The sequence below is a fragment of the Emydura macquarii genome, unplaced genomic scaffold, assembly GCF_026122565.2.
Source record: "Emydura macquarii macquarii isolate MOO-44397 ecotype Brisbane River unplaced genomic scaffold, CSIRO-AGI_Emac_v2 contig_1253, whole genome shotgun sequence".
Classification (NCBI taxonomy): Eukaryota; Metazoa; Chordata; order Testudines; family Chelidae; genus Emydura; species Emydura macquarii.
The window spans coordinates 38,414,874-38,431,382 of NW_027131390.1; the positions used below are offsets into that span (position 1 = coordinate 38,414,874).

A 16,509-nucleotide genomic window follows, 5' to 3' on the forward strand; every position below is an offset into this window, starting at 1 on the left:
ACTGGTACAGGCCCGGTTGGTCCCTTCAAGGGGCAGGCCAAGCACTGAGCATGCAGTGGAACACCGCATGTTCCAGCAGCTGGGATCCTGTCGAGTTTCTGGGCTCCTAGGACACTGAGCCTCATGGAGGTTTGCCAGGGACTAAGGGCTGCTCCGGCTGTCCTATCGCCAGTGGCTCTGACTCCTGAGCTCTGAGCCATCAGCTTGGGTAGGGGAGGTGACGCAGGGGAGATCGTGGGTCCATTGGTATCACACTTGCTCTATCGCCTTCAGGCCTCACCAGATCTTGAATTCCCTTCAGGCACCACTTACCTGGAGGGGGTGTTGAGATGCTGATGAGGCCCCCCACAGGGGGAACCCTGTGGAATGTAAGAGAAGGAAGGTCTTTTCTAGGGGTGATTTCACCCCTCTGGAGCAGGGAAGCAGGCGATGGAATTCAAGCAGCCGCTCCAAGCACCTTGTCCCATGCTCCAGGCCAGCTGGCTGTGCCTTGTGCCCTCCTTTCGGGAGGGGCAAGCGGATCCCTGCGGAGAAGGAAGTTGCTAGAGCTCAAGGCAGAAGAGACTGTTGTGAGCATCCAGTGGAAGGCTGGACAGAGTCTCATTGTCCTGCCATTTCACCCTGGGGAGAGCGTTGTCCTCTACCATGCTGCTGGAAAAGCATCCTAGGGACTAGACCAGCTCCTACAGCATTTGTAACCACTAGATCTGACGTGTCAGTAACAGCTCTGCTCTTCCATAGCCTCTTCCACGTCCCGCCCCTCAGGGCTTTGCCAGCACTAAGAAGTGTGTCACTAACACGTGGTCTGTGCATAACTCTTTCCCCTCCTCAATGCACTTTGCAAAGGCGGGGCAGAATGGTACCACCATCTCCTTCTCAAGAGGGAAACGGAGGCCCAGAGGTGAAGGCATTTGCCCAAGGTCACTGGAGAAGCTCGTGGGAAAGCCGGGAAGAGAATCCAGACCTTAACCCTAGCTCGGTGCCGGAGGCGGGAGGCCACGATTGGCTTTAAAGAAGCATCCTTGGGAGTAGCCACGAATCTGTTGCCCAAACCATGTCCATGTCACCGAACTCAGAGCTCCATGTGGATTGAAGGGCTTGGGGTGAGGGTTGTCCCATGTCAATGGGCTCTTTTCCCTTTGCCCCTCATTTGGGGTGCCCTGGGCCCCATGTCTAGTGCTTGTTGGGGGAAAGATACGTTCAGTCCCACTGCTAGGCTGGAGGGCAATTGCCTGGCAATCTTGCATTCCAACCAATCAGCAGAATATGGGGGGGCTTTAAACTGGACACAAGTGTTTAAATAAAGACCAAAGGGAACAAATCTCCCCGCTAGGAGCTAAGGAAGGAGGCTCTCTAGCGCTCTGTGGCTGGCTGAGGCCTGGCTCCATGTCCCGTTCAGCGTGGCGGAGCACACACCAGGCAGATGGGGACACGGGAACTGCATCCAGCTGAATTAACTCCACATTTGATTTCCTGTTGTTTGCATCCAAAGGGAAAAACACCACAGATCAAAACAGAGCCCGGCCGCACTGGGAGTCCCATCGCCCTGCTAGTTATTCCTCCGCAATCTAATTAAAGCAACAGGAAATTAGCTTTCCTGGAGGAACTGCAAGAGGCAGCAACTGAAAATGCGTGAGTGGTTCTTTTTAAAGAAACGTGGCAAGAGGCACCATGGCCGGGGCGCACGTGGGGCGAGGCTGGGAGGATCGGGTCCTGGGAACACAGATTTAAAACCAGGCCCAGGGTGGGAATTTCCCCCATTCTGCCCACAAGCCTGTCCCAACCCTGCATTAACACTGGCAGCTGCCCCTAAAGCGCAACACACAGCAAGCCAAAGTCTCTAGGGTCAAGTGCTTCTGGGGACAGACACAACCAGGGCCTGCTCCAGTTGGTCCTGGGCAGGGAGCGCCTCTGCTGGTAAATCAGGCCAGCCACAGAGGAGGCTCCCGCTGTGCCACCCTTACTCCAGCTGACTGCAGGGGGGGCCAGAACCCCTGAGAATCAGCCCTTATGGCTCTGTGAGGGCTGCTTTTGAATAGTTGGCCCCACGCATGGCCAACGAGGCAGCAGGCACTAAATGCTCCCCCTGCTGACAGAGAGACAAAGTAGGGAGGGGATTTCTTTTATGGGCCCAACTTCTGTTGGGGAGAGAAAGCAGCTTTCAGGCCACAGGAAACTCTTCCCCAGGACTGGGAGAGGAAGAGGAGTTGAAGAAGAGGTATGTGTAAGCTCCAGATAAAAGAGAATCCCTCAACCACCCTGTCTCTCTAATAGCCTGGGGCTGACACAGCTACAACACTGCAAACCCCTGGGTACTGACAGAAAGGCTTTCCGCCAGGCGGTCAGTCCCTGCGGTGCCTTGCCAACCTGCGCTGAGCTGTGCCATTGAAAGCTGCCAACAGGCTCCCCCCAGCACCGCTGCTGCAAGCCAAGACCCTGCAAAGCAACCATCGATGGCCTTCTGGTAGCCGGGCATAAATCAAACTCAACGTTTCCATGCCCTTCACACCGTCCGTGAACGAGCGCACATGCAAACAAATGTACACACAGCCAAACCCATCGGCCAGCCACACCAGGACGGGCACACCGACTAGATAACCATCATTAAGCAGCTACTTGGTCCATTTTGGCAGTGCCAAGGCCCCCGTTTCTGTGGTTAAGTGGGCACCATTAGCAGAAGAGGCAAGTCGCACAGGGAGAAGGCAGGCAGGTGGGGGGGCCTCGTCTTTCTTCAGGGTCATAGATCTAGAGCAGCTGAAGCTGTCGTTTCACAGCTGACTACCCACATCATTTTGTTTTGCATCCAGACTTGAGGTATGGTTCCATCTTCCCCCGGAACTGGCGGGGGGCCTGTGGGCTGATGGGCTGGGAGGGCTTCCCCTGGCACAGCCCTGCCTTCCCACCTCCAGTAGCAGACCCAGGATGGCCGACAGTCCTGAGCCCTTGCTGCTTGGCTCCCTCTCTTTGGCACAGGCAATCTGCACATAGCACCAGCACATCGCTCTAGCAGCCCCAAGGAGGATTCATGGGTACGGCCCATCTCTCTGGTTTCAGCCAACGTTCATGCAAACACGGTCCCAGAGCTACGTAGCCGCCGTGGGCAAGGCGGCTTTCGGGGTCAGGACTGCTGCATCTTGTTAGCTGCCCCACCTCGGGACTCAGCCCCAGGGCCCAACCCCAGCTCCTGCCGTTTCAAACAGGTCTAAAAAGTTAACCCTTTCCTTTTCATGGCCTTTTCCACCTTTAAATGAAACCCAGGGATCTGCTCCCTCCCAAACTAGTTTTTCCTGCCCTGACATCCCAACAGCTTTGACACCTCAGGCTGATTTCCACGGCAGCACACTGACATCAAGCAACCCAGGATTGTGACTTCAGATCTGGGAGGGTGCAAGGGGGCAGCCCTCGCCGTCACGCTTTGATTCAACGAGAGCAAAGGAAACCCCCTGAGACAATCAATCCCCTTCCCCCTGCTGCAGGCCACTTTCCCCCTCTTTGCTGCATGCTATAGTTATTCCCTTAAGGATTCCAGGGTTAGTTGTTTTGGGGGATGGAAGGAGGTTCTCAACCAACAAATGAACCCACTAATGACAACTTGGCAGGACCCAGCTGAGTGCTTGGACCACCATGCTTCAGCCCAGGGGCAGGAGGCACTAACAGCTTTATACACAGTGCAAAAAACACTCTCCAGCTGGGCCGGGATTTGTTTTTAAAGGGCCACAACTAATTTTAAACATTGTTTCTCCCTGTTCCGTTTCCAATAACCCTTCAGAATCCACCCCCGGGGAACATGTTTTCCAGCTGAATTTCTGTCTTTCCAGATTCACAATTTGTTTTTCATCTGCTGATTCCTAGGGCAAAGGAGCAAGGTTAATGGCGAGTCCTGTCACGAGTTGTTTATCTGCATCAGGAGAGAGACCTCTGCAGGGCTGGTGTGTGTGAAGGGCACCGTTCAGAACTGGGGGGGGGGGGCAGCACACAGGATCTCACTCTTCATAGAACAGGAAGCACTTTTTAAGTGAAGTTCAGTTGTATTTGCACTAATTCTGAAACCTCCCCCCACCCCGTCTTCATCACCTTCTTCTAAAAATAACCTTCCACTGAGAGAGTTTTATAGGGGAATGCCCCACCTGCAACACATTCACTCTCAGGCCTTTGAGCCACAGCCTGGCAGCTGCCTGCCAGAAAGTCCTACACTGCCTGGCACAAAGAGGCAGGGCTCCAGGGCCAGGATTCTAGATGCCTGTTGTTTAAAGCTGGCATTGGCGAGCCACGCGGCCATTCACATCTATTTACACTGTGTTTTGACAGCAAATGTTCCTGCTGGCGCTGGCCACAGTTCATACATTTTCAGATCTGGAGTCAAACCCTGCTACATTTCGGGGTGTCTGGAGCTGGCGTGGCTGGCAAGGACACTGCTGTGACTCCTGCATGCAACACAGCCGAGGCACCTAGGCCAGAGGCCACCACACTTCAAAGGACGCTGGAGTCGCCTGGGAGTGATGAGCCCTGTCTGCAGAGAGGCCGCTATAGAGGTGCCAGCTTATTTGCAACCAGGGCCTACTGCTAACACAAGGCACTTTCTGCGGTGGGGCAGATGTTTATCAGCTGGATCCACTGCTCCAGCTGCTGGGACGATTATACAGTAACTGCCCACCCATTCAGGGGATGTGTCCCAGATATCAGTAACAGAAATAAACGGCCTCCTGGGGCTCGCAGGCAGCTTTGCTTGTCTCTCGGCCCCTAGCCAGGGTCTGAGTAAAAGCCGCCTGTTGGTTTCCTGGCTGCAGGACTGGGCTCTGGTGGCAAGGCACCGGCTATGAGGAGGGCCATGCTGGCAACTCAGGAGCCAGAGGGCTGCACCAACATGGTTACGGGTGAAAAGCACACCTGCACGTGTGTCTTTCATGGCAGCGGGAGGAGCTGTCAGCTCCCCAGCCAGGCCCTGCCACTCTGCTCACGCTACAGTTCCAGGGGAGGCGGGAATGGTCCCCAGCCAAGAGCACTGGGTGTTCAGCCTGCACTTGGCCCTACCCCATCAATGCAAGTGCCACTAGAGGAGGTGAAGCCAACCTCCTAACCTGGACACGTCACTGGGCAGAGGCCAATCCCCAGGAACGAAGGGTTAACTGTTGCATGCAGCTCCCCTAGCAGAGCACAGGAGTCTGGAGAAGAAGCTGCCCTCCTCAGGAAGCCACTTTCTTCCTCAGGCAACTACAGACCAATCAACCCCTCCCTCAGAGACAGAACAGACCCAGGGCCCAATCCCGCACAGAGGCAGTACAGCTGTAACCAACAGCCAGCAGTGCCCAGTTGGACTGCCTGTTATCTGTATTATAACAGTGCTGGGGAGCCCCAGTCATGGCCCAGGATTCCCCTGGTACAGCCCCAGGGCAAAAAAGACAGTCCCTGCTCCACTGAGCTTACAATAAGACAGCGGGGGCTGGGGTGGGGGGAGCACAAGGAAACAAGGAGCTGATATGCCTGAGGATGGACAGCCTGCAAGGACACGGGATGCAGCCGAAATATTTCAACGCTTTAATTTTTAAAAACACGGCAGTTTAAAAACAGGTCTGTGGCTCCCCAGATAAGGCCGCAGCCAGCAACACAGGCCCCATGCCCATTGCTCAATGCACCCCCTCTGGGGTTCACATCACAGCGTCTACACCTGCAGCCCAGCACAAGTGGCACAGGTGTCAGGCCGTGGAGGATTCACAGCTCAGAACGGCCCCTGGCCCAACACCTCCCTTAAAAAAAATAATTAGAAAAACCATCTGCAAGAATAAAAGCAGTTTTGTAAAAAATTAGCTGGAATCTGTTGGAAGAAGGAGCTGGAAGTTGGGAGCTCCCCCAGCCCCTCCCGCACAGGGGCCGATGTGTGCTCACAGCCACGGAGAGCCTCAGCCACTCACTGCTGCTTGGAAACTTAAAAAAAAAAAAAAAAAAAAAAAAAAACCTCACGTAATTTCTTCCAAATTTCCCCTGCAGCCACAAATTCCACAAGCTGCTCCCATAAACACACTGTCTTCTGCACAGGAAACGCTCCGCTGTTGTGGAAACATGAGCTTTCCTTGTCAGCTAAACCACATGCTTCAGATTCCCTGTAAACAAAGGGAGAGAGAAAACAACATTTACATTGAGATGAGCTGTAGGCACTCACAGGGAGGCTGACCGAGGTATTTTTTTGGCTGAGTACAGGCCAGGGCCCTTTGCTTTGTCTTCAGCTCTGCTATGCGATTCACGTCGGGTGTCGTTCCTCTCCTCCAAAAAGAAGGGATTTTCAAAGTGTGTGATGGAAAAGCTCTGAGCTGTAATCCAGCAGGGCTGCCTGCTGGGAGAGCAGAGATCTGCTCATGGCAGGGCCCTGCGCCCGTCCCTGGCTGAGCTGACGGATCAGTAAGTGATACAGAAACACTAACCGCAAAGCAGATCGAATTCCCAGCCTGCCAGACAACATCTTGTTCTCATTGAGGGCATTTGTGCAGAGTTCCACCGCTCTCTTTCCAACCCAGCGCTAAGGGGCTGCTGAGGGAAACGAATCGTTTTCATTAAACGTTCATACTGGAGACTAACAATTCATTCAGATGTCTCAGCCGTGCTGAACAGGGACCCTTCATTTCTTTATGCCCCCACTTGCATAGGATGCCCTAGAGGGCTGGAGGCATGGCAGGGATCAGAGGAGGTGCCTGGCCTCCTTACTCTGAAGACCCACCCCTAGAAGCCAATAATGATTCTGTCTGAGTGAGGGACACAGGATCTGGTTATTAACTGGAATCAGGTTGGATCACAACAAGCTTTGCATTTTTGTTCCCTCACTGATCTTCTGTTGGAATTTTAACAGCTTTGAGACAGGGGTTAGAAAAAGGTCTTAAAGATCAGGATAATTAAGAGGCATGTCAATTAAATGCCTGTGGTTTGAACCACAGGGCTGATGTGGAGAGAGTGATTCAGGAAGTGCTATTTACCCCTTCCCAGAACACAAGAACCAAGGGACACCCCATGAAATTAATAGGCAGCTGCTTTAAAACAAACAAAAGAAGGACTTCTTCACACAACGCACAGTCACTCTGTGGTACTTGTTGCCAGGAACATTTTGAAGACCAAAACTATAACTGGGTTCAAAAAAGAATTAGGTAAGTTCATGGAGGATACATCCATCAATGGCTATTAGCCAAGATGGTCAGGGATGCAACCCCATGAACTGGATGTTCTAAACCTCTGACTGCCAGATGCTGAGAATGGACGATAATTGCCCTGTTCTGTTCATTCCCCCTGAAGCATGTGGCCCTGGCCACTGTTGGCAGACAGGATACTGGGCTGAATGGACCATTGGTCTGACCCAGTATGGGCGTTCTCATGTTCACATAACCCCTAAACCTGCAGCCCAGCCAATAAAAGTGGTGATCGCAGGAGATCTGACCACTACCCAGTGTTAGGACTGGCCAGCACGTGGATGTGAGGCTGACAGGACACCTAGGTGCTACAGTAAGTGGTGGTGGTGATTCTCTGACTTCTCCTTTGTCTGTAGCTTGAAATTCTTCTCTGTCTCCTGTCAGCAAGGCTCAAAGGCCCAGGCCTCCCAACAGGAGCAGTGTGTTGCTGCCTGCCTATCGCACAACTCTGACTTCCCACAGAATACTAACTCAAGTTCCAGGTCTCGGTCCTTATCTTCAAGGTGCTCCAGGGCCTGGGCCCCAGGTATCTAAAAGATCAAACAGAGCTTTGGGATGACACCGTTGTCGACAGCTTCACTCCTCTGGCATGATGTAGTTCTCCACCATAAGGTTACAGCTCGGCTGTGCGGTCAGAGATTCTTGGGGGCTGGTCTGAGTCTGTGGAACGAACGCCTCCATTAAATAAGGCCCTCACAACCCTTCCCGCCTCCTGCTCCAAGTGCAAGGCACTTCTTTGGCCTGTCTTCTCTCATATAAACACGTGGCCACATGTCTATAATTATACAAAGCTCCAAGCCAGAGCACTGCACACTTCTCCTCCTAGGGGGTGGATGAGACACAAAACATGACAGATGTTAGCGCTGCTATTATGGAATGACTAGCAGGCACTCAGCTACCACAGCAATGAGCGTAGTAGGAGAATGCTGGATTTGCCCAGCAAGGATTAGGGGCCTGCTCCCATTGAAATCTAAGGGAGTTTTGCCATTTTCTAGACTTCAGTGGGCGAAAGGATCAGGCCATAAAATGGGGAAAAAGCCACGTGGGCTTCAATTGTGAAACCCAGGAGGCCCGAGTCCACATATGGACTGATAAGTTAATCTATTACTGGCTCGACAGCCCTACCTACAGATGGACACCCTCTCCACTGACCATGCAAGCTTCCTTCACATTGCCCTGCTGACACGCCTGATCCCAGACAAGACACTACTGGTTATTCAGTCCTAAGCCTCCATGCTAGGGCCCCAGGTTTAACAGTGGCTTTTGTGATGTGGATACCATCCACATTCATCCTCACAGCTCCCCTGGGAGGCGGAGGCAGAGCCAAGCTATTATACCCATTGCACGGATGGGGAACCAAGGCCCAGAGAAGCCAAGGGTATGGCCACATAGAAATGCTAGTAGTACAGCAGTAGGACTGCAGTTGCACTGCTGTAATGTAGACACTTACTACAGCAATAAAAGGGGATCTCCCATCACTGTTGTAAATCCACCCCTCCGAGAGATGGTAGTGGCGTCTACATCAGGCCGTGCTCAGCTTCATTAAGTCACACAGGGCATGAAGTTTTTCACAGCCCTGAGTGATATAGTTAAGCTGACCTTTCTTTGTGGTGACTTGCCCAAGGCCACACAGACAGTCTGGGATGGAGCGGAGAATTGAACGCAGAGCTCCAGGCTAATGCTGTAACTACTGAGCCAGCCTGGGAAACAGACAAACCATCTTATCTCCCTTTGATGAGCCCAGCCCCGTCAGCCATTGGATCGCCTCAAAGCAGCTGCAAGAAGATCAATGGCAATTCTGCATCTACACACAGGTGAAGCTCTGAGGTTAGACCCTCAGCAGATATAAAGTGGCATCCATGGCACTATGTCAATGTGAGATCCTCCACAAGCTGAGGATCTGGGCCTATCTACAACGTTTATTCTTTAGGTCTCAAACAAGGAGTGGCTGGGGGTTCCCAGGACTCTTGGCAAACGATCTGGCAACCCTGGCGCCTCAGTTACTTTCAAATATGCAATGGTTACAAGTTGATAAAGACAGCACACAGGTCTGTGCCGGGATTCCTTCTCTCCAATCTCAATGCTACCAGTTTCTCTGAGGACTCGCTGCTTTACATCCCAAACAGATCATAAAGGCTTTTATTGCATGCCAGAGGAATGGATGCACCACTGTGTATATTTATTGCTTTGCACAGTAGTTAGGGTCTGTTATTACCAGCACAGACTTGGTTTGGAAAAGCCGACAGCAGCCAGAACAACTGAGCAGTCAGCAAAGCAAAGACTGAAATTAAGACCAGACTTGACTGTGTTGCAGAATTGTTACTGTGCTAAGGCAGGATTCACACCCATGGTCATCACTGCCCTAAACACAACAGAGCAGTGGGACCATCTGTCTTTAACAGATGGAGAATCATGAAATTATCATCATCCTGCATCATCTTGCTAAGTGCATCACACTACAGCAGTCTAACAGTGTCACCTCTCTGGGTCCGTCTCCAGCTGCTGAGAGGAGAGAGGTTTCTGCTGTCCTCCTCCCAGCGCTGGATGTTGATTCAATACATGCCTGTTGGTATACAGGGGAGCACAGCATTTGAGAAGCTAATCCTAGTAGCATTCTGCTCTGCCTGAGCCACGTGGACACTAGGCAGCATAACACCATAACCCTGAGTTGGCGGACTTGAACCAGGATCTCACAGCGTGAGTCTCTCCGACCTGAGTTAAGAAACTAACCAAGGCTGGTGCTGGCCCAGACACCGCTAGAGGAGAACACTGCATATGGTGGGTGTTGTTACAGCAGCTCCAGGACATGCTGCTGTTGGTGGCCCAGGGCACTAAACCGAATGAGTTGAGTGCTGATCAGATACATGCACCCACGAAATGGGACAACTGCAAGTGCTTGTAAATGCTGGGCAGAGGATTGGTGCTGGAGGCCCTTTCATGGGTAGACAAAGATCTTGGCTCTGCGAAGCCTGCGTTGTTTGGCTTGCTCGTTCTCCAATTGATTTCTATTTATTAAATAATGAAATTAAAGCTCTAAAGAAGGCAAGCGCAGAAAGAAAACATTGTGCTGCAGAACAGAACGTTAGTCTGCGCTGCTCCCTGCGTGCCCTCCGAGCATTTGATGGTTCACTGTCTATGGTCTTCATTATTCTCCATTGTTCTGGGTTTTTGGCACCATGGAAAAGCAGTTTGTTTTATTTTCTGTTTCAGGCAGTCAGTTAAGCTCTCCAGGCACATTTAATCAGTGATGCTTTCATTTTATTTGTTTCAGCCAGACAGCCTCTAAACATTTGGGCAAGGCTGGTGCCAACTGGCAAGTACACGTTGCATTCTTACACCACGGCCAGCGGAGCCACCTATGTTTCAACAGACTTGCCCAAATCTAACTTCATTTAAAGAAACAAACCCTGGATTGGAACTGCAGAGAGAGGAGTGTGTTTATACACATACTACTCTCTGCTGGGAACACTGTGCCGCTCAAGACTATTTACATCCACCCTCAATCAAAAAATAATCGAAACCAGGAGTGGCCGAAGACTGGCTCACAGATCATTTATAGGATTTCATAATGTGATACATGGCTGCGTTCATCTTTAATACAGAACTACAGGCTCCCAGCATGCAATGCTCCACCTTGAGCTGCATTTGGGTCATGACAATGGAAAACTACATGGCAGGAGCTGTACTTTCTGCAGGTTGCACATCAATATTCAACATGGATTGAGCATGGATGCAAGGGGCTCCATTTGATGCAAATTAAGTGAGGTTCTCAGATTCCTGGCAAGTTACCAACACAGCTCTCAGTTGTTCTGAAGAGAGGGTTACCCACCCTATGCAGTAACTGAGGTTCTTCTTCGAGTGCTGTCCCTGGGGTACTGCATTTCAGTGACTGTAGAGCAGTGCCCCGTTGTGGACGGGGGGACTTCGGAGTGTTTTGAGTAACTGATGTTTGCACTGTAGAGCCTAACAGTGTGTCGTTGTCCACTTTAAGTGTGATTACGTAGTGTTTTATGAATGTGTGTTCAGAGGCCCATGTCACTGCTCTGCAAATGTCTGCAATAGGTGCATTGTTCAGGAAGGCGACGGAAATAGCCATCGCCCTCGTGGAATGGGTTCTGCTACAAGAGGGTGGTTTTACTTTGCATTGTTCAGAGTAAAGGTGCATGCAGCTCGATATCCATTTGGACAGTCTCTGAGCAGATACTGAGGATCCTTTGGTTGATACAAATAATCTCGGTGATTTGCGGAATGTTTTGGTTCTATCTAGATAGAACATCAGTGCTCGTCTGACATCCGGTCTGTGCCAGCTAGCTTCTTGTTGATTTTTATGTGGCTTGGGATAGAATGTAAGAAGGTGTATAACCTTTATATGAAAGGATGATGATATCTTAGGTAGAAATTTTGGGAATGATTTTGTCTCTAAAGAAGATGGTATATGGGGGATGTGCCATGAGGGTCCCTATCTCGACTATCCTTCTAGCAGACGTGATTGTGACTAAAAACAATACTTTCACTGATAGATGAAGGAATGAGCACGTAGTTAGGGGTTCAAACGGAGAGCATGTGAGAGCCTTTAGTACCAAGTTTAGATGCCAAGCCGGTGTGGGGTCATGAATTTCTAGGTATATATTCTGCAGTCTGGTTAGGAAAAATTTGGTTATTGGGTGTGAGAAAACTGATAGTCCTTCGATGTTTTGGTGGAATGTGTTGATGGCAGCAAGGTGCACCTTAATGGAACTCGTGGAAAGGCCAGCTGTTTTTAGTTCTAATAAGTAGTCTAGAACTAACAGAAGGAATGCTGAAAATGCGCTGGTACATTTTGCTTGGCACCATGTATAGAATCTATTCCATTTTTGGGTGTCGGTTTTCCATGTAGATTGTTTCCTGTTATTTAGTAACACGTGTTTGACGTGTTCCGAACAGTTCATTTCTAGTTGGTGGAACCAAGGTGGAGCCGAGCTGTCAGGTGAGGCCTGTCCAGATTGGGATGGAGAGTTCTGCCCCCATCTTGGGACAAGAGGTCTCTCTACATTGGAAGTTGTTGAGGAATACGAATCTACTTCTCATCAGGGAAGGGTACTACGGTTGTCTGGGCCATGTTGGAGCGATGAGTATGACACATGCTCTGTTGCAGCAAATTTTGTGTACTACTCTTGACAGTAGTGGAATTGGTGGGAACGCATATAGTACTGTTGTTTCCCATTTGTGGAGGAAGGCATCTCCTAGGGATCGATGTCCTACCCCTGCTCTCAAGCAGAAGTGTGGGCATTTGCATTTTTTGTTGTTGTTGCAAATAACTCTGTTGTTGGCACTCCCCATCATCTTGTGTCATTCAGTTCCCATTTGTGTTCTTGACCGAATTTCCGCTCAGCGTGTCTGCCATTGTATTCATACAACCAGGGAGGTCTGAAGCAGAGATGTTTATCTTGTGGCCTATGCACCAATTCCACAGTCTTATAGCTTCAGTGCATAGGGAGTGGGATCGAGCACCACCATGTCAGTTTATCCAGAATGTACAAGTGATGTTGTTGGTCATCACTTGCATTGACTTGCTTGCTATCTGTGGAAGAATGTGTGAACACGCATTGCGCGCTGCCCTTAGCTCATGTAGGGTGATGGGAAGACGGGCTTCTGTTGGAGAACACTGTCCTTGGATAATAAGATTTTGCACAGGGGCACCCCAAACAACTAGTGAAACGTCTGTAGTTATCACTGATGGTTGTTCTCATTGGAATGAAATACTGTTGTAGACATTATCTGGATTCAACCACCAGCGTAGTGAGTCTTTGATTTTGTGAGATAGTACCAGTCATTTGTGTAGGCTATGCCTGGTCGGTGTGTAGACCGAACGTAACCATGCTTGGAGGCAGTGCATGTGTAATCTCGCATGTTGCACTACCAATGTTGTGGCTGCAATATGCCCCAATAGTTGAAGGTAGGTACGCGCTGTGATGTACAGGTTGCTCATGCTTTCTGAAATTAGATTTGTTAGCGTAAGGAATCTTTGTGTCGGTAGTGACACCCTTGGTTCTATGGAGTCAAGGTGTGCCCTTTGAATTCCAGTTGAGGAGGTACCATGGTTGATTTCTGCTCATTTATTTGAAGTCCAAGTAGATGGCCCTCTGTGTATTTTGTAATGCCTCTGAGCATGTGGGGCTTCTCAAGAGGCAGTTGTCCAGGTATGGGAAGATGACTGTCCCCCATCTGCGTAAATGTGCTGCCACAACTGCAAGTGTCTTGGAGAAGATCCGTGGTGCAGTGGAAAGGCTGAATGGCAGTACTTTGTATCAATAGTGTTCGGCTCCCACTGTGCAATGAAGAAATTGCCTATGTGCTGGGTGTATTGCGATATGAAAATACACATCTTGCAGGTTGAGGGCTGAGAATCAATCTCCCTGTTCAAGGGCTGGAATTATTGTGGCTAAAGTGACCATCTTGAACTTTTGGACACAAATTAATTTGTTGAGCTTCCTGAGATCCAGTATTGGCCTCCAACCTCTGCTTTTTTTCTGGAGTTAAAAAATGGTGAGAATAGAATCCCTCCCCTTTGTATTATGGTGGGACCTATTCTATTGTCCCTAGTTGTAGGAGATGTAGCAGGTGCTCATGAGAGGGGTTCCTGAGGGACTGGGAGGGAGATTGGGTAGGTGGTATGGTTGTGAAAGGAATAGAGTAGCCCACTCAGATCTCTAGAGCCCATCTGTCCATGGTAATTGATGCCCAGGTATTGTAAAAAGGGCGTAATCAGTGTCCAAAAAGTCAGGTGGTGACGGTTGCTGGAGTTAAAATGGTGGGGAGGTTTCTCAGACCCTTGAGAAAAGCGTCAAAATGATTGCTCTGCCTGCGATGGTTGAAAAGATGAAGCTTGGGTTTGATTAGATCTGCTTCTCTGAGGTCTCTGTTTCCATCTATAGGCCTCAAATGGCCTTTGTTGTCGGGTAAACGAGGGTTCTCTGCATTGATTGGATTGGTAACTTTTATGCTTGTGGGTAGATGTATAGCTCCCAAGTGTTCTCAGAGTCGCTCTTGAGTCTTTCATGGAGTGGAATACGTCATCCGTCTTTTTGGAGAATAATTTATCCCAGTCAAAAGGTAAGTCTTCTATTTTTAATTGCAGATCCCTTGGAATGCCTGATGATTGTAGCCATGATGTGCAACACATGACCATGGCGGCCGCTGTTGTTCGGGCTGCTGTGTCTGTGACGTGGAGGGACGCCTGCAGAAATGTTCGGGCGATCAAATGGCCCTCAGTGACCAGGGACTTGAACTGTTCACGTTTGTCCTCTGGTAGGTCATTAGCAAACTCATTCAGTTTAGGGCAGTTATCATGGTCATATTTCACCAAAAGCGCATTATAATTGGCCACACTCAATTGTGAAGTTGCAGAATAGACTTTGCAGCCAAAAAGGTTGAGCCTTTTACAGTCTTTGCTCTGTGGTGTAGACTTATATTGTGTTTTTGTTTGTTTCTTTGGTTCACAATGTCTGCAATCAAGAAGTTTGGAGAAGAGAGGATAAATAGAAACTCCATGCCCTTGGCAGGGATGTAGTATTTTTTGTCTGCCCTTTTGCAGGTTGGTGGGACAGCTGCTGGCATCTGCCAGATGATCTCGGCATGTTCCATTAAAGCATCATTTATTGGTAAGGCAATCTTGGTGGTGGTGGATGTGTACAGTATCTGGAGGAGTTTGTGTTGATTTTCTGTTACCTCCTCCAGAGGCATTTCTTAGCTTATTGCTACTTCTGAAAGTTCTTAAAATTGCCGAAAGTCATCAGCCATGGTAGGAGGGAGTGGCATTATAGCCTCATCAGGCAATGACGAGGAATTTGGGGTGGCGAGGTCTTGCAGGTTGACCTCCTTGTCACACAAAAATGGAGTAGCAATGGGGAAAAATGATGGCCTGCTATTGTGCAGTCCAGTGATCTACCAGTACCGAATAGCGGTGAGTGCAGCGTGGAAGGTACGATGTCGTCTCCCACCTCATGCTGCTGTTGTTGCAGCTTCAGTACCGTTGAAGGCAGCACGGTTGTGTTGATCAGCACAATAGGCGATGCCATTGTCTTGTGCCACTTTTCTCATTGCCGTATCAGTTGGTACTGATGTTATCGGTGCCAACAGTGGAGGCATCGCTGCCATTTTGGGTTTTGGTGCCATTTTCGCTGGTGTAGACGGTGCCGTGGCAGACTCAGATCTGTGTCTCGGGCCTGCTGATTTTCTTAGTGACCAGACAACTTGTCGGTGCGGGTGGTGCTGGAGCATTGAAAGTGCTCACCCATGAGATGGTCAGCGTGGAGGGCAGTGACCTGGCTGGAAACGACTTCTTTTTTAGCACGTCTCTGTCTGGCGAGGTTGGGGCTCTTTTCTTTGGTCTTGTTGAGGAATGAGCCGTGTCTTTCTCACTTTTTCTGTCGGAGTCTTGGTCTGAGGCAGGTTTGAGGAATTTCTCCATCAGAATGAGCTTCAGGCAGAGATCTCTATCACACCTAGCTCTCGCCTTCAGGTTAGTGCAGCGTACGCACTTTGCTGAAATGTGCCCTTCTCTGAGGCATCTGATGCACAGAGAGTAGCCATCTCAGACAGGAATTGCATCTCTGCAGGATCCACATTTCTTGGACCCCGGGGAGCCAGGAGTATGGTTATGGGTTACTATACTATTAACTTATTCTGACTAAACTCTCTATGTAAACTATTTCTAACGCTAATTTGTTTGTGTTTGTTGTTCTGCCAGGGACAGTGCTGCAAAGCTCCGTCTCAGGCCAAGGACGGCTGAGAAGGAACAGAGGGGGTTAGGCCATGCTAGCAACAGTTGAGGCATCAATGGTGCCATAAGACACCCGCTGAGCATGTGCGTCCCAGACAGTCACTATTGCAAAAGTCTCCGACTGACAGTGCCAGGACGCACGACACCTGGAGCGGGGCACCCACAGGGAGAAAACATGAAGAACCAGCTCTTAGCACCTAAGGTGCACAAAGCAACAGTGCATTGGCGGTTACAGTGATGTTAAATAGGTTGCAGAAGGGCCAGGAAAGTTAGCAATAGCCAGTGTGTCTGGCTAGTTGTGACCGTTAGTCACCCACATCTCAGGGTGAGTTTAGTGTTTAAGAGCAGAGAGGAGGATGCACATTTTTCTTGACAAAAGTCAGGGGTGCAAGATCCCTTCATGGGGGCAGTTGGCCCCATGTATAAAGCCAGGATGTTAATCAGAGTCCCAGCAATAGCCGAGGAGAAGCCAGGCATAGATGGGAGATAAAGATTGGAGGACTTTATGTGCACTACTGTACTTTTCCATTCAGTCAAGTCCCTTCTTCAGCACTGACTCAAAGTGCAATCTCACAAAAG

General features: G+C 49.9%; 1 protein-coding gene across 6 annotated transcripts in view; it reads right to left on the reverse strand.

Moving 5' to 3' along the window:
- Positions 1–5,520: 5,520 nt before the first annotated feature.
- Positions 5,521–16,509, reverse strand: part of HDAC8 (histone deacetylase 8) — an 84,702-nt gene continuing 73,713 nt past the window's right edge. For 2 of the 6 annotated variants that reach the window (XR_010919758.1, XM_067548520.1), the window contains exon 11: positions 5,521–6,098. Coding sequence is in view for 3 of the 6 variants with exons in the window: in XM_067548520.1 (XP_067404621.1) it covers positions 6,076–6,098 (23 nt within the window). In the remaining 3 variants the exon portion in view is untranslated. The other 4 variants (XM_067548521.1, XM_067548519.1, XR_010919757.1 and 1 more) reach the window with 3 other exon arrangements.